This window comes from Bos indicus, chromosome 22 (genome assembly GCF_029378745.1).
Source record: "Bos indicus isolate NIAB-ARS_2022 breed Sahiwal x Tharparkar chromosome 22, NIAB-ARS_B.indTharparkar_mat_pri_1.0, whole genome shotgun sequence".
In the NCBI taxonomy this organism is placed as follows: Eukaryota; Metazoa; Chordata; class Mammalia; order Artiodactyla; family Bovidae; genus Bos; species Bos indicus.
The window spans coordinates 59,348,816-59,370,395 of NC_091781.1; the positions used below are offsets into that span (position 1 = coordinate 59,348,816).

The following is a 21,580-nucleotide window of genomic DNA, read 5'->3' on the forward strand; positions in this document are numbered from 1 at the left end:
GGAGCATCTGCCCGTCCTGCAAACGTCTGTAAATGCCTCGATGCCCTGTGATGTGTCTGCAGGGACGGCTGGGCTGCAGGGGGCAGAGGAGCCAGGCTGGGGCTCTGTTGGGCTCCGAGGGCTCTGTGAGGTTCAGAGGGGGCTCTGTTGGGCTCTATGGGTCTCTGAGCGGCTCTGCAGGGGCTCTGCGGGGTTCTGCGGGAATCTGAGGGGCTTTGCGGGGGCTCTGTGGGGTTCTGAGTTCTGAGGCGGCTGAGGGCCTCTGCGGGGCCCTGAGGGGCTTTGCGGGGCTCTGCTTGGGCTCTGAGGGGCTTTGCGGGTCTCTGAGTGGCTCTGTGGGGATCTGCGGGGCTCTGAGGGGTTCTCAGGAGTTCTGAGGGGGCTCTGAGGGCCTCTGTGGGGCTCTGAGGGGCTTTGTGGGGCTCTGTGGGGCGTGAGGGGTCTCTGTGGGGCTCTGCGGGGTGTGAGGGGGCTCTGTGGGGTTCTGAGGGGCTCTGCGGGGCGTGAGGGGGCTCTGAGTGGCTCTGTGGGGCTCTGCGGGGTGTGAAGGGGCTCTGTGGGGCTCTATGGGGTTCTCAGGAGTTCTGAGGGGGCTCTGAGGGCCTCTGCGGCGCCCTGTGGGGCTCTGAGGGGCTTTGTGGGGCTCTGTGGGGTGTGAGGGGGCTCTGTGGGGCTCTGAGGGCCTCTGCGGGGCTCAGCGCCCGGCCTGGGAGCTCCTGGTGCCGGTGTGTGGGGGCAGCCCCCGGCCTGCCTCCTGCCCTGTGGCACTGGCCTGGCCCCCGCAGCTCCGATCCCCATGGGTGTTCCTCTGGGAGGTGCCCTCCGGGACGTGGCTGCTCCCTCAAGGTCCAGGGGACCCCGGGGCCACCCAGGCTGCCTAAGGGCCTGACGCTTCACGGACACCCTCAGCCCACTGGGTGCTGCGTCTGGGTCCCTCCTGTGGCCCCAGGCCCATCAGGAGCCTCGGCAGTTCCTGACGTTCGCCTTGGGAGGGAGGGGGCGCCCGTGAAAGCAGAGGGACAAGCACAGCAGGTGGGCACCGTGGGCATTTATTTGCGGCTGCCAACTGGGCAGCCTGGGACACCCGGAGCCTTTCAAGACGGCTCTTCCAGCGAGAGGCACGGGGGTGCGGGGACAGAGCCCCCCGGGGCCTCTGGGGAGCACCCAGAGGCGGAGGCACGTCTGGCACTGAGGCCTGGCCGGGTCTGGGGGGCCGACGGGCACTCAGGGAGACTGGACCATGCGCTTGTGGGCGTCGAAGACGTAGCGCTTGAAGGACAGGCTGAGGCCCACGGGCTGGGCGGGCTCCGGCCGCTCCGCCTCTTCCGGCTTGGCTGCCTCGCCCCGGCCAGCACGGCCCCGCTTCTTGAGGGCGGACGTCAGGATCTTCTTGGACTCGGGGCTCAGGCCACCTGCGAGGCACAGAGGGGGAGCCCGTCACTCCATCTGGTCCCCGACTCTGCAGTGACCCCCCGGATGGAGCCCAGACCCCCCAGCACTGGCCTGGCCCGCCGGCCCCCCATGGAGCCAGGACCCCCCCCCCATCACCGGCCGGATCCACACCTCCTGTGCCCCCGCAGCACCCCCAACGCTTGTCCGGCACCAGCCCGTCTGGCCTGGGGCTCAGCGAGGCTCCCACCAGCTCCCAGCCCCCTGCCTGTGCCCACGCCCCTGGGGCAGCCCCGTGCTTGCTGGCTGTGTCCTCTCCTGCCGTGAACGGCTCGCTGCCCCGGGCACTCACTGACTCTCACCAGAGACCCCAGACACTCTCCGGCCCGGGGTGACTCTGCGGGCGGCATCACGTTTCTGCCCAGGGACCCCGGCGGGTAAGAGGGCGGAAGGAGGGGCCGGTGAGCTCCGGCTGGCACCCCCTCCCTGGGTGCTGGCGGACGCTGTCCCCTGACTCCAGGCCGAGTAGGGCGGCCCCACGGATCCCTGGCTCCTTTCAGCACCCAGGCCGGGTGCAGACTCTGCTGCTGGCTGAGCGACGGCAGAACTCGCTTCCTGCTGGCGTCCGCCGCCTACTGCTCTCTGTTCCTGCGACCGGTCCTGGGACCTTGCGCGCTCACGACGGCTGATGCTGTTCCTCCATGCGGACGCCCTGCCCTCCCCAGTGCCAGGGCCCCTTTCTGCAGGATTTGTCTTTACAAGGAGCCTGCCTGGGGGCAGCAGGAGGCAGCCTCTTCATGGGCCGCCGGTGGGGGCCACCGTACCCGGGAGCCCTGGGGGGATGGGCTGAAGCTCAAGCCAGCCCTGCACCAGCGGGCACCCCAGGACCAGCCACTCCCCTTCTGTGAGCTCTGCGACCCTGCCGGGGGTCCTGGGGGAAGTGAGCTGTGCCCTCCCGCTCTGGGCAGCGAGGGTCCTGGCAGGCCGCTGTGCCCCAGGACGGGCACTCACTCCTAACACACACAGAGGGGCTCCATCAGCCACAGACCCCCGGCTGGGTGTCAGGAGCCTGCAGGGTGCGGGTGAGCGCCCCCTGCCCCACCTGTGCCGGCGTCTGGGGAGTCCTCCCCTCCCCGCCTGGGCGCTGGCTGGCTCCCCGAGGAGAGGAGCCCTGCGTCACACCAGGAAGACCCCTGTCGCCCACACCCCACATGCCCGTGGGGAGCGGGGCCTGAGGGGGCTGGGCTGGGTGGGCGTGTGAACTCTGGGCCACGTCTGGGGCTGAATGCAGGCGGCCGCCCCCAGCCCGTCACCCGGGAGCGGGGGTGTCCACCTGAGGCAGACTGTGGGAAACAGCGCAGCAGGGGACCCACGCGAGGAGCAGCTCTGGGCATCTGGGACGGGGACGACCGCAGGCGCGGTCGGGGCGGCCCTGCCCCCGCACAGGCCAGACTCCAGCCCCGCACAGGGGCTCCGCCCACCTCTCCACCGCCCAGGGGTCCGGGCGCTCAGCCGAGGAGACTCCGGGACGGGGTGGCCGGGGTGGCCGAGGGGCCCGCTGCCCTGGGGATCCAGGCTCCTGCTGGGCAGTGGGTTGTGGAACTGCAGGCCCTGGGCCAGGACGCAGGGCGTGGGAAGGGCCCCGGGCCAGCCCTCCCGCAGGCGCCAGGCCGGCAGGTGCCCTCTGCCTCCAGGCTCCTCCTGCAGGGCGGGGGCTGGCACCAACCCTGGCGGACGGCATGGGTGCCTGGGCCCTCTGGTGCTGTGAGGTCTGACGGCTGCAGAGGCAGGGGGCTCCCAGGGTCGGCCCCTGGCAGGGAGACAGGCGCGGCCTGATCTGCCGGCCATCTCGCTGCGAGAGCTCTTGTTAGCCACACACCTCGCGTTGCCCGGAGCAGCAGAGCCGGGAGTCTACCAGGCGCTGGCGAGGATGCAGAGTCTCTTGCTGCCCTCTGCTCCATTACGGGGCAGCCTGGACACGGGGCCAGCACGCTGACCAGCAGAGAGCATCCGCTGGGGCAGCTGGCTGTTGGGGTTCCTGGCAACGGTACTGGGAGCCGCCTTGTTTCATGGTGGCCTTTCCCCTCGGCTGAGAGGCCAGTGGCGTGGACGGAGGGCAGGTCAGGGCGTCGGTGGTCGCCCGGAAGCCTGCGCACAGTGCTCCTGGCCTGGGAGACGCCGGGGACGGTTCTCAGAGCTTGGGTCTGAGAAGGGGCAGGCAGGAAGCAGCAGCAAGACGGGCGGGCGGCCTGCAGGCCAGCGGGGGCGGGGCCGTGGGCTGGCCCCCCCCCGGGAAGGACCAGGGGGACCCCGGGGGCCTGGCGCCGCGCACCGGCCACGTGGAAGGGCTGAGGGCCGCATCTGAGCGTCCAGTCCTGGGGGGAGCGTGACGCCTGGGGACAGCAAGCATCTGGCCCCGTGCTGGTGGGGCTGTGGGGCCAGGGCTCCGGGGGGACTGCGGGCTCCGTGTCCGCAAGGTGCCCCCGAGTCGGGCTCGCAGGCAGACAGGGAGGGTCTCAGCCGCCGAGGCTGAATTCTGGTGGCCCTTCCCACCGCCTGCCACCCCGGGGACCACTGCCCTGGGCGACTGCTGACCGAGGGCCGCCATGTGGACCTCCGCCCAGGTGACGGCGCCTCTCCCTTCCTTCGCATCCTGGGTCCTGAGTGTGGCCCCGCGGCCACCACACCAAGGGCACCGCGTCTGGCCACGTGCCCTGCCCTCTCTGCTGACTCCTCCTCAGCCACCATCCCAGCCAGGCTGCCGGGGCCTCCCGGAACCCCCTGGGCAGGAGCTCCCCGGCGGCCGGTCAGGGGCGAGGGCGGGGACGGGGGTCTGGCCTGTGGGAGCAGGCGGGTGTGTCGGATGAAACCAGAGGTGGGTGAGGTCCCGCCTGGGTGCGCAGGGCAGCAGACCGGGGGCCACCCAGCGGGAAACGCCGCCCACTGGGCAAGTGGCCCGCCCGTGACCCGGCTGGCGGGGGCAGGAGGGCGGGCCGCCAGGCTCCAGGTGCTTGTAGCGCCTGAACCCGGGCTCAGGCGTCCCTGCCCCTTCTCCCTAAACCTGGGGACTCTCGGAGCCCAGCGGCCTGCCCCCCTGCCCCCGTCCAGCGGCCTGGGGGCGGCGGGCGTGACCCTGGGGGCGACGCTGCTCCCCGCGGCTCCCCCTGGGGACACTCTCCCAGGGCCGGGCTGGCCTTTCTCACCGAGCGCCAGCCCCACACAAAGGCACAATGGGCCGGAGGCCGCTGGCCGGGCCGGGCTCGTAATCAGGGAAGAATGTGGCCGCACTGTTTCCCAAGGCCGGGCCGCGGGTGCCGCCCCGACACGGCCATCAAAGCCGCCAAACTGCCTCCAGCTGCTGGCGTGGCTTTCATGTCAGGGGCCAGCCTGGGTGAGGGGCCTCCACGCGGGTGGGCGGCCCGCACCCTCCAGTGGGAACGGAGCCCTGCAAACGGCTCGGGTCAACGGCCCCCGCAGTGGCCCCCCTTGGCCGGCCCAAGTCCAGCCATTCCCGGGGCAAGCAGCTCTGGGCAGAGCTGAGACGCTGCGGCAGGCCGGGGGTGGGGGGTCGCTTTGTGGGAGTCGCGTGGTGGGGTGACGGGGACTGGGGAGCTCAGAGGACACAGGGACCGTGAGTCCAGCCAGAGCCCCACTCAGAACGGGGCGGGTGTGGCTGAGGCCGGCCGGGGCCAAGGAGGACGGGCAGCCGGATGGGTGGTGGAGCACGGGAGGAGCGAGCTCAGTGCGGGGTGGGCGGGCAGGGCCGCCTGAGGACTGGCACCCTGACTCCCCTCCTGCCGAACTTGGGGGATGGCGACTTTGGATGGAACGCCTCCTCCAGGAGGCCAGGCTGCTCACACGCTCCCAGCCTCGAGCTTGGCGGGCTGGGCAGAGGGGGCCCAGTTTCCCTCCTTCCCCATCCTGCTACGGACCCCGTATGTAAACAAAGATGCAATTTGCTTTAAAAAGATAAGGTGATTAGGCTTTTATCAGACGTGTGCTCCGCCTACGACAAAGGGAATCGGGGAGGCGGCAGCGGCAACGGGCCCGTCTGAGGCTCCCGCGCTCCACGGGTCCTCACGGCCCTTTGATGGGCGGAGGCGAGGCAGTGGGCGTCTGCACCCCTATTTTGATGTCTTAATGTTGCCTAATTCCTCCTTTAATTTATATTAAGCTTCTTAGCAGCAATGATGAATTCTTCAAAAACAAAAAAGGACCCTTTGCAGAAATCTTCCCCACACTGTGTAAATTGAAATCACAATGTAGCTAAGGCTTTGGCGACCGGGCGTGTGTGGGGAGGGAAAGTAGGGTGCCGTGCGGAAGGAAGGACTTTGTTTTAAGGTGAAAAAGAAAACCATTCTGAAGTAGGAAATGACTTGGCTGCGAGCATCAGACAGAGGGTGGGTCGCAGGGGCGGCCTGGGCAGAGGCGTCCGAGGCCGCCTGCAACGGGGGCACAGCTGGTGCGGGGCTGCTGGGCGCCCGGGGACCCCCCAGCGCCAGCATCGGCTCCCGCTCCCCTCGGCCAGGGTAGGCGTGATAGGGCTGTTCCCGGGCTACGGCCTGGAGCCCCAGGCGGGCCTCGGACCCTGCAGCGGCAGTGGGCGCCCCAGCGCGGGGGAGAGCAGGCCCAGGACCAGCCTCCTGGCAGGAGCCTCCAGGCTCTCGGGCCAGCTCCCTCTCTGATCTGCCCGTGGGTCGGCAGCCAGAGATCCTTCCAGAACAAAGACCCGCGCGCCCCTCTCAGCAATCCTCAGCCGCTCCTCGGGCCGGCGTCCAAGCTCTCCAGCGCGGCCTTGCCAGCGTCTCCTGCACACCTGTGTGCCCGCACCCACGGCTTCGCTCCTGCCAGGCCTCTCCTCGCCCCCCACCCCACCCAGCACCCTCCCCCCGACACACACACAAGTCCTAGAGCAGGCTGGTCTGCAGAGAGCACACACGCGCACACGCTGTGCACACACGCCTCCAACAGGAGGCCCCAGAGGCAGGGCCGCTGCTGCGGAGGCCTGGTCAGCTCCCGGCGGCCTCGCGCCGGCCTCCCCCTGGCTCTGAGCGGGGGCTCCTGGGTCGGGATGAGCCAGCTGGGGGTACACACCCGCCGGCCCTGCCTCCGGGAGCCCACGCTGGTCACTGACCCTCCTGCGGGGCCTCCTCCACCCGCAGCCCCCCGAGGCTGGTGTGTGCAGGCCTGGGACCCGGTGGCCCCACCGACACGGTCCCCGTCGGCAAGAAAGCTGAATCTGAATCCTCCAGACACTCACTCCCTAAATGCATACACTTTCTAACGGCAGTTAACCTTCAATCAAAATACCTAAAGCAGAAACTATGGTAACTGGTTTAAAAGGTAGAGCTTATTAACAATAAAAGTCTTCTTCATGTTGCTTTTCTTAAAAAAAAAAAAAATCCCACGTATTAAAACTGTCATCTTTACGAGTCGGGAAGAAGCCTCATCCGGGTAACGAAGGGGCACAGAGGCTGCGGCGTCGGCTCCAGGGCTCACGGGTGGCGGTCTGATCACGTATCGGCCTCGGCTCCCACGCGGGCGGGTGGGCTGCAGTCGGACTGCCACAGGGGCTCGGGGGTGACAGCTGGGTCCCTCCACACTCCTGCCCGGACACAGGGGCTCCAGGGTCCACCCTCTGTGGCCGGCTCTCGCAGGCCCAGGGGAGGCAGGTGTTGGGGGCGCCCCAGCGTGCCCTCCAAGCCTGGTGGCACGGTCACTGCGTGCCCACGGCACGGCTCTGACAGCTATCCGCCTTGTGGCCGTGAGGGTCCCTGACCCCAGGCGCCTGGCACAGTGCAGCGACGCCTGGCCCTCAGCGCGTCCTGGCTCCCCCGCCCTCACGTCACCTGGTCACCCACCGCGTCTGGCCTGATCTTTGTCCCTCTCTCCGCCCCTCCAGCCTGGGTCAGCCCTTCTTCCTGGAGCCAGGACCCTCAGTCACCTCCAATCCTGCCCCTCAGAAGGTGCCCCACGCTGCACCCAGCACCCCCTCGAGCCCCATATTCTGGGCGGCAGAGCCAGAGCCCCTTCCGCCTGGGACAGCCCTCCCCAGGCCGCCTCCCCGCCCCCTTCAAGCGAAGCGCAGTGCCACCGCCTCCAAGAAGGCCCCCACCCCGCGCAGGCGCAGTGGCCCCGTCTGTGCACAGACAGAGGCATCTGGGGCTCCTTCCTGGGGCTCGTGGCCTCAGCAGAGACAGGAAAGAAAAACGGCGGCCCGGGAGCAGGAGACAGCCTCCACGGCGTCTCTGAACTATGAGGCCCACGGGAGCTCACGGGACGCAGAGCACTCAGGGCTGCGTCCAGCACAGAGTGCGGAGTACAGACGGGCACACCCCATCAGCCCCGCCGGGGCCCACCGGGCACGCGTGACCGCATACGGAGCCGGGCTCTGCCCTCGGCGTGCACACAGCGTGTGTGGACCCCTCTAGCGCACACACCTATTGTCACCGTGGGGAGGACGGAGCTGCCGCAGAGCGCTCGGCAGCACGCTGAGCTCTGGGGTCAATGGGGCACGGCTCGGCCTGCGAGGGGCAGGAAGGAGCCGGGGGCTGTGCAAACCCACCCGTGTCAGCCCGGCAGGCGGCTCCACGGGGGCGGCAGGTGCCCAGTGGGACCCCGAGCCCGTCCTCCCGTGGGCGCTGTGGGCCGGACCGACCGCCCTCCCATGAGGCCGGGGCGGCAGGTGCCCAGCGGGACCCCGAGCCCGTCCTCCCATGGGCGCCGTGGGCCGGACTGACCGCCCTCCCACGAGGCCGGGGCGGCAAGTGCCCAGCGGGACCCCGAGCCCGTCCTCCCGTGGGCGCCATGGGCCGGACAGACCGCCCTCCCACGAGGCCGGGGCAGCAGTGGGGACTGGAGTGAGCCTTCCTCTCCCGCTCCTCCGCGTCCAGGCTCACCCCGGCGCGCTGCGAGGGCATGCAGGGAGAGGGCGAGAGCTGAGGCAGGAATTCATGAGCTCAGAGGGCTGCCGCCTTTGCTGGGGTGGGGGCGGGGGCTCCCTTTGCCAAAACAATAATTAATTTTTTTTTAAAGCAGCTACAAAGCCATGATTAAGCTTAGGGCCCTAAAACAAGCCCATAAAATCGAAAAATATTTATCTGGAAGGGTGGCAAGTCCAATAAAAGTTTTATGAATGTTTTATGACTGCCCTGTCAGGAAGCTGGCCTCTCAGTCACCCCCTTCTGTGAAAGACACCACCACGGGAGTGCACTCACGGGCACACACTCACACGGGCACTCACATCACGGGCACAGACACACTCACACGGGCACTCACACTCACGGGCAAACACATTCACATGGGCACAGACTCACACTCACAAGGGCAGACTCACATACTCTTGGGTAGAGACTCACACGGGCACAGACTCACACACTCACAGACACAGACTCACACGGGCACAGACTCACACACTCACAGACACAGACTCACACGGGCACAGACACACTCACACGGGCACAGACTCACACTCACAAGGGCAGACTCACATACTCTTGGGTACAGACTCACACGGGCACAGACTCACACACTCACAGACACAGACTCACACGGGCACAGACTCACACACTCACAGACACAGACTCACACGGGCACAGACACACTCACACGGGCACAGACTCACACACTCACAGACACAGACTCACACGGGCACAGACTCACACTCACAGGCACAGACTGACACGGGCACAGACACACTCACACAGGCACTCACACTCACGGACACAGACACACACGGGCACTCATGGGCACAGACACACTCACATGGGCACTCACACTCACACGGGCACTCACACTCACACGGGCACTCACACTCACGGGCACAGACACACTCACACGGGCACTCACACTCACAGGCACAGACACACTCACACGGGCACTCACACGGGCACAGACACACTCACACGGGCACTCACACTCACGGGCACAGACACACTCACATGGGCACTCACACGGGCACTCACTTGGGCACAGACACACACGGGCACTCACACGGGCAGTCACACGGGCACAGACACACTCACACGGGCATAGACACACTCACACAGGCACTCACACTCACGGGCAGACACACACGGGCACTCACACTCACGGGCAGACACACTCACACGGGCACAGACTCACACTCACAAGGGCAGACTCACATACTCTTGGGTACAGACTCACACGGGCACAGACTCACACACGGGCACAGACTCACACTCATGGGCACAGACACACACAGGCACAGACTCACACTCAACGGGCACAGACTCACACTCACAAGGGCAGACTCACATACTCTTGGGTACAGACTCACACGGGCACAGACTCACACACTCACAGGCACAGACTCACACTCAGGCACAGACTCACACTCACGGGCACAGACTCACACTCACGGGCACAGACTCACACACACAGACATAGACAGACACACACTCACAGGCAGACACACACAAGAGCGCGGACTCACACGGGCACACACTGGCGATGCACAGGCTCAGACACACCTGGCAGCTGCGGCCCGCACCGCTCCTGCTGGCTGGGGCTCTGCTGGGCCTGGGGCTGCGGGGAGGGGCCCCTGAGCCAGGGTCCGGGCGGCAGTCAGGCTTGCGCCCTCCTCCAGAGCCGTGGGCTTGCTGGTGGCTGCAGGCTCTGCCCTTGGCAGGCAAGGCCCAAACTCCCAGTGGGCTCTGGGGAGGACGGTTCCCTCAAGGTCAGCCCAGGGCCACCAGGAGGCCAAAGGCTGCCAGGCTTGTTCTTCAGGTCCGCAAGCGGGGGCCAGTAGCCTGGTCAGGGGAAGAGATGGGTGCAGGGCCCGGCCTTGGGAGACGTGGCCAGGGGTGCCCACAGCAGCCCCGCCCAGCTCCGGTGGCAGCTCTGTCCTGAGCTCGTGGACCGAGGCCCCGCCGACCCCTCTGCTTGGGGCTGACCCCTGAATCACGGGCCGGCTCGCGTGGAGACGGTGCTTCCTCACGAGAGCCCAGTGTTCCTCCCACCCCAGGACCTGAGGTGCTCTGAGCTGCGTTATAGACAGGAAGGGGCTGGCGGCAGAGACGGGGAACAGCTAACAGCAGCCCAGTCTCCGCTTGAACGTTGGGGTGTCCCTTTGCCCCTCGCCCTGGTCTTCCCGCAGACCCTGATACTTAGGGCTGAGCTGCACGGCTCCAGAGCCCACCAACCGCGTCCTCCACGAGGTGGGGACCAGGCCAGCTGGCCGCGGGGCCCCCCAGGAAACGCCCACCTGTGCTCAGATGGGTGGCGGGCGGGCGGGTTGACGAGGACCCCCGGGGATGCAGCATCATGTGGGTCCCACCCGCGAGGCCCAGGCCGGAACCACAGAAACCTTGGCAACGCTGCCTGTGCCAGGGACACGGCCGCAGGAGGCGGCGCAGGGGTGCATGGGGGGAGGGGGGCTCCCGGTCAGGGCGGGGGCAGGGCTCAAGCATCTCGCTGGTTTCGGGGGAGTCTCTTCTGATCTGGCTGGTTTCGGGGGTGTCTTTTCTCATCTTGCCGGTTTCGGGGGAGTCTCTTCTCATTTCGCTGGTTTCGGGGGAGTCTCTTCTCATCTCGCTGGTTTTGGGGGTTTCTCTTTTCTTCTCTGTGGCCAAAGTTTTTTCAGGGTTAAAAATAACCTTTTTTTAAGAACATCAAACACTGATTAAAGGCGAAAGGGGTGCAGGGATGCGCTCTGCTGGGGGCCATCCATCCGCTGTGGACGAGGAGGGAGCGGGCTGCCACCCTGGCCTGCGGCCCTGCTACCGCACGCTGCCCGAGGCACCCAGAGGCCACGGACTCGTCCCCGACCCCAGAGACACAGCTCCGCATCAAGGAAGCGTCGGGTGCCGTGGGTACACGGACGGGCTGGCCTTGGCCGGCGGCAGGACAGGGAGAGGACAGCCCTCAGCCCCGGCTCTCGTGCTCCTGGATGGCCTCCCAAGCGGCCCCGGCCTGCTGGGCATAGGCCCGCGGGGCACAGGGAGCCCTGGCGCGGCCCGCAGGGATGACCGTGGACCCGGCCGGGTGAGGGGCCAGCAGATGGTTTCTGTCCACGGGGCTGTGTTTATGTTAACTGCAGATATTTTTACCGTATTGTGTTACTCCATCCATCTCTGTGAACGGTCCGTCTTGTAAAATTCTTTTAATGATGTTATTTTTTCTTGCCTATCTTCATCATCTACAATTATTTATAATATCATTGTCTTTGTTTCAAATACTGGGTATAAACATTGTTGTAACAGTTCTTCGATGGGGTTCATATAATTTTTACAATCGCTTAGAAGTGCTTCACTGGCCAAAGAGGGACGAGGCGGGCCATTCTTCTAGGGGGAAGAGGCACCCCAAGGGCTCCCAGTACTCAGTGACACGGCCCCCCCGGTCAGGGCGCTCCGGAGAGGGCGGCGTGGGGCCGGCTCGGGACCGGGCCTCTGCACGGCCGTCCCCACAGGCCCGTCGGGTGAGGCGCCAGGGAGAGACGGACGGTTTGTTTTCACTTTACAGGGATTTTCTGAAGCCTCAGCTCTCGCCCTCACCTCTCTGCAGCCCTCTTTTCTCTCTGCCAGGCTGCTTTATGGAGTGTCCTCGGCTGGCTGGGGACAGGACCTGGGGGGCTGCTGACCGCCCGGGAATCCTCCTGGGGGGTCCCCGCACCTCAGGGTCGCTGCCCTGAGCAGCCGCTTTGGGTCCAGGTGAGGCTCCTCGAGGAGTGTGCAGGCTCCCTGGAGCACCACCTCCACACACCGCAGACCCTGACCACCTCTGCTCAAACGCGCACAGGGGCCGCCCCCCTGGAGTGAGCCCACTTCCCTCCCAAAGCTCTCACCGAGCCCCCAGCCCCCTGTGCCACCCACCGTCCGGGTGCAGCCCGCCCGCCTTCCCTGACAGCGCGGCCCCAGAGCTGGGGCTCGGGGCCCACGTGGGCCCTGCCCTCGGGTCCAGGCCGTCTGCAGTCCAGCGAAGGGTGACTCATCCATCCAGGCAGGAGGAGCCCGTGAACCTCACTGCCTCCCTGGCCTCTAGATGGTGGGGCCTGGGGGCGGCAGGGGCTGCCTCCCGTGACTCTGGGGCCCCCGTGACCCTGGAGCCGTGGCTGAGAACGGCCTGGGTCCGGGCTCGGTGCTGGGGTCTGAGCTGGTCTCCACGTCTTCGGCCCAGAGTCGTGGACGCACCCGCCAGGCCCGTTCAGTGAAGTCCGCGTGCTGGAGAAAGCTAAAGAGGACAGAAGCCTCGCGCAGCCTCCCAGCGCCACGCTCTCACTCGCTTTCTCTTTCTTTTCTCTGTAAGACTTCTCTTTCACGCGGTCGGGAGCATGTGCTACATACAACTTCGTGTTCCGAGTCCTTTCAAAGGTGACGTCAAGACGTCAGCCATGCTGCCCCTGCCTGCTCCGGCCACGGCCCCCCGCAGGGCTCCTCCGGGGACGTGACGCTCTGGGCCGGGCCCGGTCCTGCTGGGTCCTCCTCCCCGGAAGGGCCCTTCCAGGTGAGGGTGGCTGTGGGGAGATGCCGTCCTCAGGGGTGTGAGCGGGCACGTGGGGGTCGCTGTGCCTCCTCTGCGCGGCTTAGCATGTGCACAACAAGCGTGACGTGGTGCCGACAGGTGTGAAATCTGAGGAACATGAGTGTTCAGTACACTTTTCTTCCCACTTTTCCCTATGGATCAAGTTATTTTAAAAAGTTGGGAAGAAAAAAAACCCTCACAAAAGACCCATTTTACAGATGAGGAAACTGAGGCTCAGGAGGATAAAACTCCAGCCAGGATTTCAGGTGGGTCTGGTGGACTGCGGGCCCTTGCTCTCTGCAGGAGCCGTGTTCCTGCCTCCCGGGCAAGCAGGGCTGCGGAGCCTGCACACGCAGCCCACGGCGTCTCAGGAAAGGGTGGTGTGGCCCCGGGGGCGGGTGCCCCTAAGGGGGTGTCCCAAGCACAGGTTCCTGAGGGTGCCCGAGAATCCACTCCAGGCAGCGTATGTGGGCGGGACTCAGTGTCTGGGGTGGTGTGCGTGCGGAGGGCTCATCTTACCGGAAAGAAAGTTTCATTTCAACCCTAGAGGGCCGGCGCAGTCCAAAGGCCATTGTGTGAAGCCTGCGGGGCCACCGCCACACTGAGACCAGGACGCCAGGCCCGCCCCCGGCACCAACGTGAGTTTCCACTTCCCCTGTGCCTGGTCACCTGTGCCGCAGCGGCTCCGCCTGCCCCCGTCCCTCTGCCTTCTCAGACCGTCATCCGGGGGATGCTTAGAACTGTGCATCCAGTCGAGACCTGCCTCTGACCCCGGGTTGACCCTGCGGTGGCTCTGGGACCCCCGCACCCGTGGCGGCCCACCCCTGGGCGCTGCCCCACGGCCAGGCTCCGGGTCCCTTGGAGGCACGACCTGGAATGCGGGGAGGGTTACCGGGTGCCAGCAACGCTGAGATGGACCAGGGGGACCCTCGTCACCGCCGGCCACATCCCCCGCCCTCTCCACCCTCCACCCAGCGGGTCCCCAAGCTGTCTTGCAGGGAGGGCCTCGGCCTTCTGGGCCTTCCGGACGGAGGCGACCCTTTGGAAGCGGCAGTTTTGTCAATGCGGGCCCTTCAACCGTGAGGCCCCGGACTTTGGGGGAAGCTCCTCGGGTGTCATGGGGAGGGGTCGTCCCGCGAGCCCGTCCAGCTTTGAGGTCTCGGAGGGCAGTGTCCGCGGCTGCACAAGGCGCTGCTCCTGTGCTACATCTCAGTGTGGACACGTGACCCTGACACTCCTGCGTGCGTCCTGAGGCTCCAGTAGGAGTCACGGGTCGCGATGGGCAAACAGCCCAGGGACAGGCTTCCTGTAGTTCAGGCTGTTCTAGGTTTTCATCAGGAAATTCTACATAAAGTGCATCAGATGAAGTCTGACTCCCAGGCCTGAGTTCCCTGGCCACTGCAGTCCCTGCCTCTCCCTCTCACCTGCAGCCCGGCCTCTGGTACCCGGCCTGGCCCCGTGGGCCGTGCGGTCCCAGGTGAGAGGGCCAGCGCGCCTGGGGCGGGGCGGGACACCCAGAGGACTCCCTGGCCTCCTTCCCGGCCTGCGGAGCCAGCGGGAGGCCCATCCTCCGCTGTAGCCGCCACGACCATGACCACCGGCTGGCGAAGCGGGACCCCAGGCAGCAGACGCATGCCGCAGCCCCACGGGGATCAGGCCCGCCTCGGAGCCAGTGGGAGGCAGGAATGGGGCGGCAACTCCAACCCCAGGGAGCCGCGTGCCCCCCCCGAGCTGCTGGTCCAAGCGGATCCATGCCCTGAATGCTCAGACCAGACGTGGTGCCCACAGCTGCCGTCTCCGGGACCCGCTGGCTCTTGGGCACAGGGCAGTGGGGGCAGAGGCCGCGAGGCCCCGTGGGCTGAGCCTGGCAGGGTGACAGTTCCCGCGAGCAGGAGGAAATCACCGCACTCACCAGGGACGTGGACCTTGAACTTGCCGCTCTGTCCGAAGGCGCTGTCGATGACCCCCAGCTCACCGGTGGACAGCTGCACCCTGAGCCCCACGAACAGCTGGATGTTGGTTTCCTTCTTGAACAGTGAGCGGCCAATCACGCTGTGGTCATCCAGCACCTGTGCCCACCCGCCCGGGGAGAGCGTCAGTGCCGGGGGAAGGCTGGCTGCCATACGCACAGGTGGTCAGCCCGCGTCACTGCTGATGACCAGCCCCCCTATCCACCACCCGCAGGGATACGCAGAGGTGACGCGAGCCCACAGCCATCCCGCCCGCCCGTCCTGGAGCCGACAGCTCTTCAGGAAGGCCGAGGGGGTGCCGTCCACTCCCAAGCCCGCCCCGCCTGCACTTCGGCGACCTCCCACACCCAGGCCCCCTGCCAGCCCCACTCTGCAGACAGCGGGGGAAGGGGCTGTGCAGGCGTGTGTGTAAGCACCAGCTCTACCAAGCCTCAGAGTGCCAGGGAGGCCTCCTCCTGCCCTCCGGGCCCTGGGCACTGCCTGGGCAGCGTGCGGAGGTGGGCGTGCAGTCAGCGGGGACCTCCTCCTGGGTCTCCGCAAGCCAGGCTCAGGAACATCGCACTTCTGCCCACGAGGCCAAGATGTTTGGCCAAGGACCTGGATGGGTTGCTCTGAAGAGCAGAAACTGCCCCACTTACCCTAAAAACCTTGCAAAAAACACACCCTACCCTCCTAGATTCATCAGCCAGATACCAGGCACGTGTGCCCCCCCTCCCAGTGATGGGCGGACGGGACACAGGCCACGCGGAGAGCCATCAGCCTCGCCCCCGTGGGAACTGCTCCGTGCCCACACTCGCAGGCATGGCCCTGCCCTCCGCATGGCAGCCAGCAAGGCTGTGTGAGGGTGCCCCGGGCCCGCGGCAGGTGGACTGCATGGAGCAGCTGCTCCAACCCCCAGAACCGGGGAGTCCAGGTGAGCAGGCGTCACCAGCCTCAGAGGGTGAGGGTGCCTGTCACCTCCACGGGCCCCCAGCTGCACCCCCGCGGAAGGGCCTGCATGTGAAGCCCTGTCCTAGCCTTGTGGGGGGCCCAGTCAGACAGCAGGACCAGGACGACAGCCAAACGGACCCATGGGTCTGGACCAGCCGTGGGCGTCCCCCGCCCTGGGAGCCAGTCCCGAGCTCGGCATCACTGCTGAGGCCGCTGGCTGGAGCAGGGAGGCCCTCAGAGCCCCGCGGACCCGCAGGCCCTTGTCTGCAAGGGTTTTCCTGAGCTCAGGGACAGGGTCCGAGTCGCTTGCCAATGTGGGAGCGGGGGGACAGCGGGGACAGACGCCCGCCGGGGAGCCAGGAGGGGCCAGGGCGTCCCCTGCGCCCAGAACACGGCCTCCAGCAGTGACGGGTGCGGCCATGGGTCCCGGCAAACCTCTGCCGCAGGGCTGGCGTTCAGTGACCCCTGGGGTCAGAGGGCGAGGCCTCCTGCGGGCAGCGGTCAGGCTCGTCTCCACAGGCTCCCAGCCTCAGCGGAGCCCTCGGGGATCAGACACCAGCACGTCCCCCGGGGAGGCCGGCTTCCCCGTGAGCCCACCCCAGGACGTCGGGCGTGGGCCGCGCTGAGCCTCGGCAGTGAGACTCACAAAGGACCCGCCTGGCCGGCCGGCCCCATGACCATGGGCCAGTCCTCGAGTGCCACGAGCCTCGCACAGGGTCCGCCAGGCGCAGGCCCTGCGCCCCGGCCCCCGAGTGGGACTCGGCCGGCGGCACACCTAGTACGACGCCACGTGTGTGTCTGTCTCCAGCTGGCTCCGCGGCGCGGCCTGGACTTGCCCAAGTCCTGAGGCAACTGTCCTAACTCCAACTGGAGGACGGGCGCCGGGACAGGGGGGCCGCAGGAAGCGGGCCTGGTCCGCCTCCCCCGGCCCTGCAGCCTGTGCCCGGGGCTTTGCTGAGCCTCGGGGGCTTCTTCCAGAAGGGCTACTGTCAGGAGGGAGTGCTGGTGTCGGTGAGAACAGGGGAGATCTAGGAGCAAGACAACCGCCAGGGGCCGAGGCCTCGGCCGGCAGAAGCCGAAGCTGGGGGCAGCGGGGGCTGCAGGCGCGGGCCGCAGAGAACGGGCACTGCCAGGCGAGGGCCGCAGAGAATGGGCACTGCGAGGGCGGGCCGCAGAGAGCGGGCACTGCGAGGGCGGGCCGCAGAGAGCGGGCACTGCCAGGCGCGGGCCGCAGAGAACGGGCACTGCCAGGCGCGGGCCGCAGAGAGCGGGCACTGCGAGGGCGGGCCGCAGAGAGCGGGCACTGCGAGGGCGGGCCGCAGAGAGCGGACACTGCCAGGTGCGGGCCGCAGAGAGCGGGCACTGCCAGGCGCGGGCCGCAGAGAACGGGCACTGCCAGGCGCGGGCCGCAGAGAGCGGGCACTGCGAGGGCGGGCCGCAGAGAGCGGGCACTGCCAGGCACGGGCCGCAGAGAACGGGCACTGCCAGGCACGGGCCGCAGAGAGCGGGCACTGCGAGGCCCCGGGAGACCTCTGCCACCAGTGGCCCTCAGAGCCGCCAGGACCGGCAGCACCAGGTCCCCGGACGAAGGCATCCAGGCTCGTCTATCCTTTCTGGCTTAAGGAGCACGCTGCCACGACCGCGCCTCCCCCAGCACCGGGCGCAGCGGCCCGGTCCCTCCCCGGTCTCAGCACCCCATCCTGGGGTCACAGGACACGCGTGTCCCCTGCAAGGTGGTTGTAAGGAAGACACACGGTCTCTGGGGGCGACTGGCCCCATGTAAGCCCCCTGGGCAAATCCAGGGGTGGAGACTGGCCTGCAAGTCACCTCACTCTGTCGGGCGACTTCCAGAGGCCTTGGGGCTCGGCTCCAGCCCGAACGCCCACTAACAGGGCGCCCAGGCCCACTCCTCAAGACCAAGGCCTGCCCAGCACCCAGGGCGCCGACCCACAGGGACAGGCCCGGTGTCCACGGCCCTGACTCACGGCCCCTGCCTCCCTGACTGTCCCCATCCCTGGGCGCCGACGTGGGCGAAGCTCCTTCGGTGCCAATGAAGGGGCACCAAAGCGCCGTGCTCCGGGATGAAAGGTGGGTGCACACTGCGGGCACCTCACACGGGCCAGGCCCTCCCACGCGTGGCCTCATCGGCTTTCCACCAGCCTCCGTTAGAGAGCCACAGCTTCTGGGCTGGGGGCGGGGGGACTGGTCCACGGCTGGGCCAGGCCAGCACCTGCTCGGGACATCAGATCCAGAGCCAGCACTTTGCACCATGGCCAGCCGCCCTGGCCCTCTGTCTATACAGAAAAAGCCATTTTCAAAGGGGGGCCAACAGGCACGGGCTATCAGATTCCATGGGGAAGGCAGGAGAGACCTGGGTGCTGGGTGGGGCCAGCACTCTCGGGCGGCCATCCAATCTCCCCAAGGCGGGGTCTGCTCGGCTGCGGCTCCAGAAGAGTCTCGATTTCCCTGAGTGGCCTCAGTCCGGGTGGGGCCTGGGGCACCGCGGGCAGCGCTGCCGGACAGCCAAGAGCCCGCACTGGCCAGAGGCAGTCTCAGGCCACCTGCGCCCAGGCTGGCGTGCTCCCCGGGGCCCCAGGCACAATTAGTGAGCCGTCAGCAGTGGAGCGGGGCAAGCCGGGAGCCGCAGCAGAGCCGCCCAGACTTCAAAGCCGGCCAGCGTGCCTGGTGGCGTCTGCGTGTCCACACTTGGTTGGGCCGATGCCCCAGGCTCCTCTACCTAGCCCGTAGGCCCTGCCCGTCCGGCGCCAGTGGGGGCCAGGCCCAGGGGGGCCGGCACACCCAGGCTGACCCCAGCACGGCGGAGAGAGAGGTGCCAGCTGGGGACCCAGGCAGCTGCGCCAGGAGGGAAGTCCAGGAGAGCAGACGGGGCCTGGCGCTCAGGGCCAGCCCTGCCCACACGGCGGCCCCCCTGCCTGCGGCCCTGAGGGCTGGGGTGCACAGCCCCCGCTTCTCCAGCAAGGGAACTGAGGGAAAGAGACTCGCCAGCTCTCGGGTGTGCCAACTCTCACTGAAACTCATCTGCAGGCAGCCAGGGTGACGACGACACCACGCCTTCCAGCGTGGAGCACCCAGGGCAGCATGCGCAGAGGCCCCTGGGGGTCAGGGCTGGGGGCCAGCAGAGGATGAGGCACAGGGGGTCGGAGGCGAGGCCACGCGGCCCGCAGTCACGGGCTCCAGGGCCCTGCACACCCACCCACAGTCCCTGCACACCCCGCCCATCACCCGCGTCTACACACACTCACAGCCGCACCCGGACGGCCAACCCTGCTCTACCGCTTGGGGGTCAGGACCGCGGCGCCTGTGGGGGCCTCAGGCAGGCCCCACGGGTGTCCGAGTTCCTGGCACTGGCTTCTCAGCGGGCGGCTCTGAGCCTGCAGACACCGGTCGGTCCCAGGACCACCACCCCCATCACTGACCCCCGGACTCGACACTAGGGAGCCACAGGGACAAGGAGGCCTGCACGCGTGTCCGCTCAGGGCCCAGCGGGCGGGGGCTCCCAGGTGGGGCTGCGGGGACAGCTGACGGTCAGGGGCCGCCCAAGGAGCCGCCCGCCCGCGCTGACCAGCTGGGCCAGGCAGCTGCAGGGCCCGCCTGTGTGCTGGCCTGGCTCTGACCAGCCGAGCCAGAGGATGTGGACGCAGCTCCCGTCTGAGGACCGCAGGCAGGGAGGCGTGCTCACCCGCTCCACGACGCCGTGCTTCTGCTTCAGCTTGTACACCCGCAGTGTGGGCAAGGCGCTCTCCGCGTAGTTCCTGTCTTCCAGCCCGTGCAGCAGGACACCGTGGAAGGCCAGCCGGCACGTGTTGGCATGGATGTCGGCGTCCAGCCTGGAGCCGATCACCAGGCACAGCCGCGGGCAGGTGACGGGCTTCTCGAACTCCACCAGGGCCCACTGCTGCCGGGGGCAGCGGCCTGCCGAGACCTGGCCCGCCTTCTCATCGGCCTCAGCCGCGTGGGCTGCAGCCGGGTCCGGGCCCGGGCAGAGGTACTGCTCCTGGAAGAGGTACTCGCGGGAGAAGTCGAAGGAGTCCAGCACGGGCTCGCGGTCGAGGCTGTCGGGGGCGGGGCCGAAGAACATCACCCGGCCCATGACCGTCTCGTGACCCACGGTGATGTGGAACTTGGCCTTGGTCTGCAGGGGCCCCCGGAAGTAGGGGATCTTCTCCACGGAGATGAGGGCCGCGTGGACCGTGTGCAGGGACTCGGGGGCGCACACCAGGCCGCGCTCCAGCAGCTTCGGGTCAAACTGGGTGACACAGATACCAAGCCGGTCCCCCTGCACAGCGGAGCTGACGGGCGTGTGGAACATCTGCATGGACTTCACTTTCCTCACCACCTGGGCGGAACAAGAGAGTGGGCTCAGAGTCGGCACCTTGGGGCGGGGGCCCAGGCGGAGAGGTCAGCGTCCCAGGGCTGCCAGCAGCCACGGGTTCCCGATCAGATGCCCCTGCACGGAGCAGGTCCACGGGGCGCCCGGGCCTGGCTGTGGGCGGTGGTCACTGCAGGCTGACCACTGCACCACGGGGCCCCTCGCGCCCCTCTCCCACCCAGGCTCCGTCCTGCACTTTCTTCCCCATGCCCCGCCTGCCTGGCCTTGCCTGGCTGCCTCGAAAGTGCAGGACAAACACGGCTGCCCAGACCCCCATGGGCAGAGCATTGCCCCAGCGCCTCCCGGCCACGCTGCCTGCTGTGCCACCCCTGCCCGCTCAGACCCGCCCGCTGCCAGCCTGCGGGCGCCACCGGGCAGAGCCATTCCTCATTCACCAGACACACGGGCCCCGGGGCCGCTGCGGGCCGGGCTGTTCCAGGTGTGGGGACAGGGCCAGCTGTGTCCGCAAAGAACGCAGCACCGCGGGCACTTGCTCAGCGCCGCCGCCCATTAGCATGAGCGGGACAGACGCAGGGCGCTGCGTGTGGAGGGCGTGTGCAGGCACGCCCAGTCTGCGCGTCGTTCACGCCATGCTTAGAGGAGACGCCTCAGCATGATGCTGGGGCCCCGGCTGGGGACTGGGGCAGTCTGGTTGTGTTGGGGCACAGCTCAGGGAAGACCTCTGCGGAGGCCGTGTCTGAGCTGACACCCTGATCACAAGAGCCAGCTGTGCGGGGGTCAGGGAAAGTCCACTCACAACCGGGGTGCCTGGAGGTGTGGAGGCGGTGGGGGGCTGCAGCGGCGGTGAGGAGGGGGGCGCGGCTGGAAGCCACCAGGGGCGACGGATCTTACTTGTCCCCAAACCTTCACACGCCCACCCCAGCAGCACACTTCTGTGCCCAAGGCGGCTAAATGAGGAGCAGGCGCAGAAAAGGCCCCCCCCACACACACAGCAACACATCTGCAGAGACCGACGTCGGGTGACGAGACCTTCAGAGGACCTCTGCTTAGAGCAGCAGAGGAGAGAAACCCCCCACCGACACCCTCGACGGAAGGCAGCGCTGGCCGCTAGGTTGCGGGCGCCCAGTCTACGAGGTCGGGTGTGGAACCCCCGTTTCCTCCCCGTGGAGGGGGGCTGGGCGGAAGGAGCCCGGTCCTTGCCGGTGGAGCCTGAAACCCCAGTGTTTGTTTAAAGACCATTAACCACCTAACCAGGAGGTCAGGGGGCAGAGAAAGTGAGAGGAGCGGTGTCAAAAGCCACCGTCAAGATTAATCAGAAAGAGGCACCCTGCACGGTCCGCGCGGGCGCCGGGACGTGGCCTTCCAGGAATGTGGCGCGGGGTGACCGAGTGACCACAGAGTGTCACCTGACACCAGCCCTGCCCGGTGCGTGGGGCCCTGGCCAGAGCCGTCCGCGGGC

At 67.4% G+C, this 21,580-nt stretch overlaps 1 protein-coding gene across 2 annotated transcripts in view; it reads right to left on the reverse strand.

The window, feature by feature from the left end:
- Window positions 1–1,033: 1,033 nt before the first annotated feature.
- The window catches only part of EEFSEC (eukaryotic elongation factor, selenocysteine-tRNA specific), a 110,261-nt gene continuing 89,714 nt past the window's right edge, over window positions 1,034–21,580 (reverse strand). The window contains exons 5-7 of one of the 2 annotated variants that reach the window (XM_070777024.1): window positions 19,471–20,127; window positions 14,783–14,939; window positions 1,034–1,412 (exon numbers count right to left, since the gene is read on the reverse strand). In XM_070777024.1, the coding sequence (XP_070633125.1) occupies window positions 1,225–1,412; window positions 14,783–14,939; window positions 19,471–20,127 (1,002 nt within the window). In that variant the 3' untranslated portion in view covers window positions 1,034–1,224. The remainder of the gene's footprint in view (window positions 1,413–14,782; window positions 14,940–19,470; window positions 20,128–21,580) is intronic. The other variant, XM_070777025.1, reaches the window with a different exon arrangement.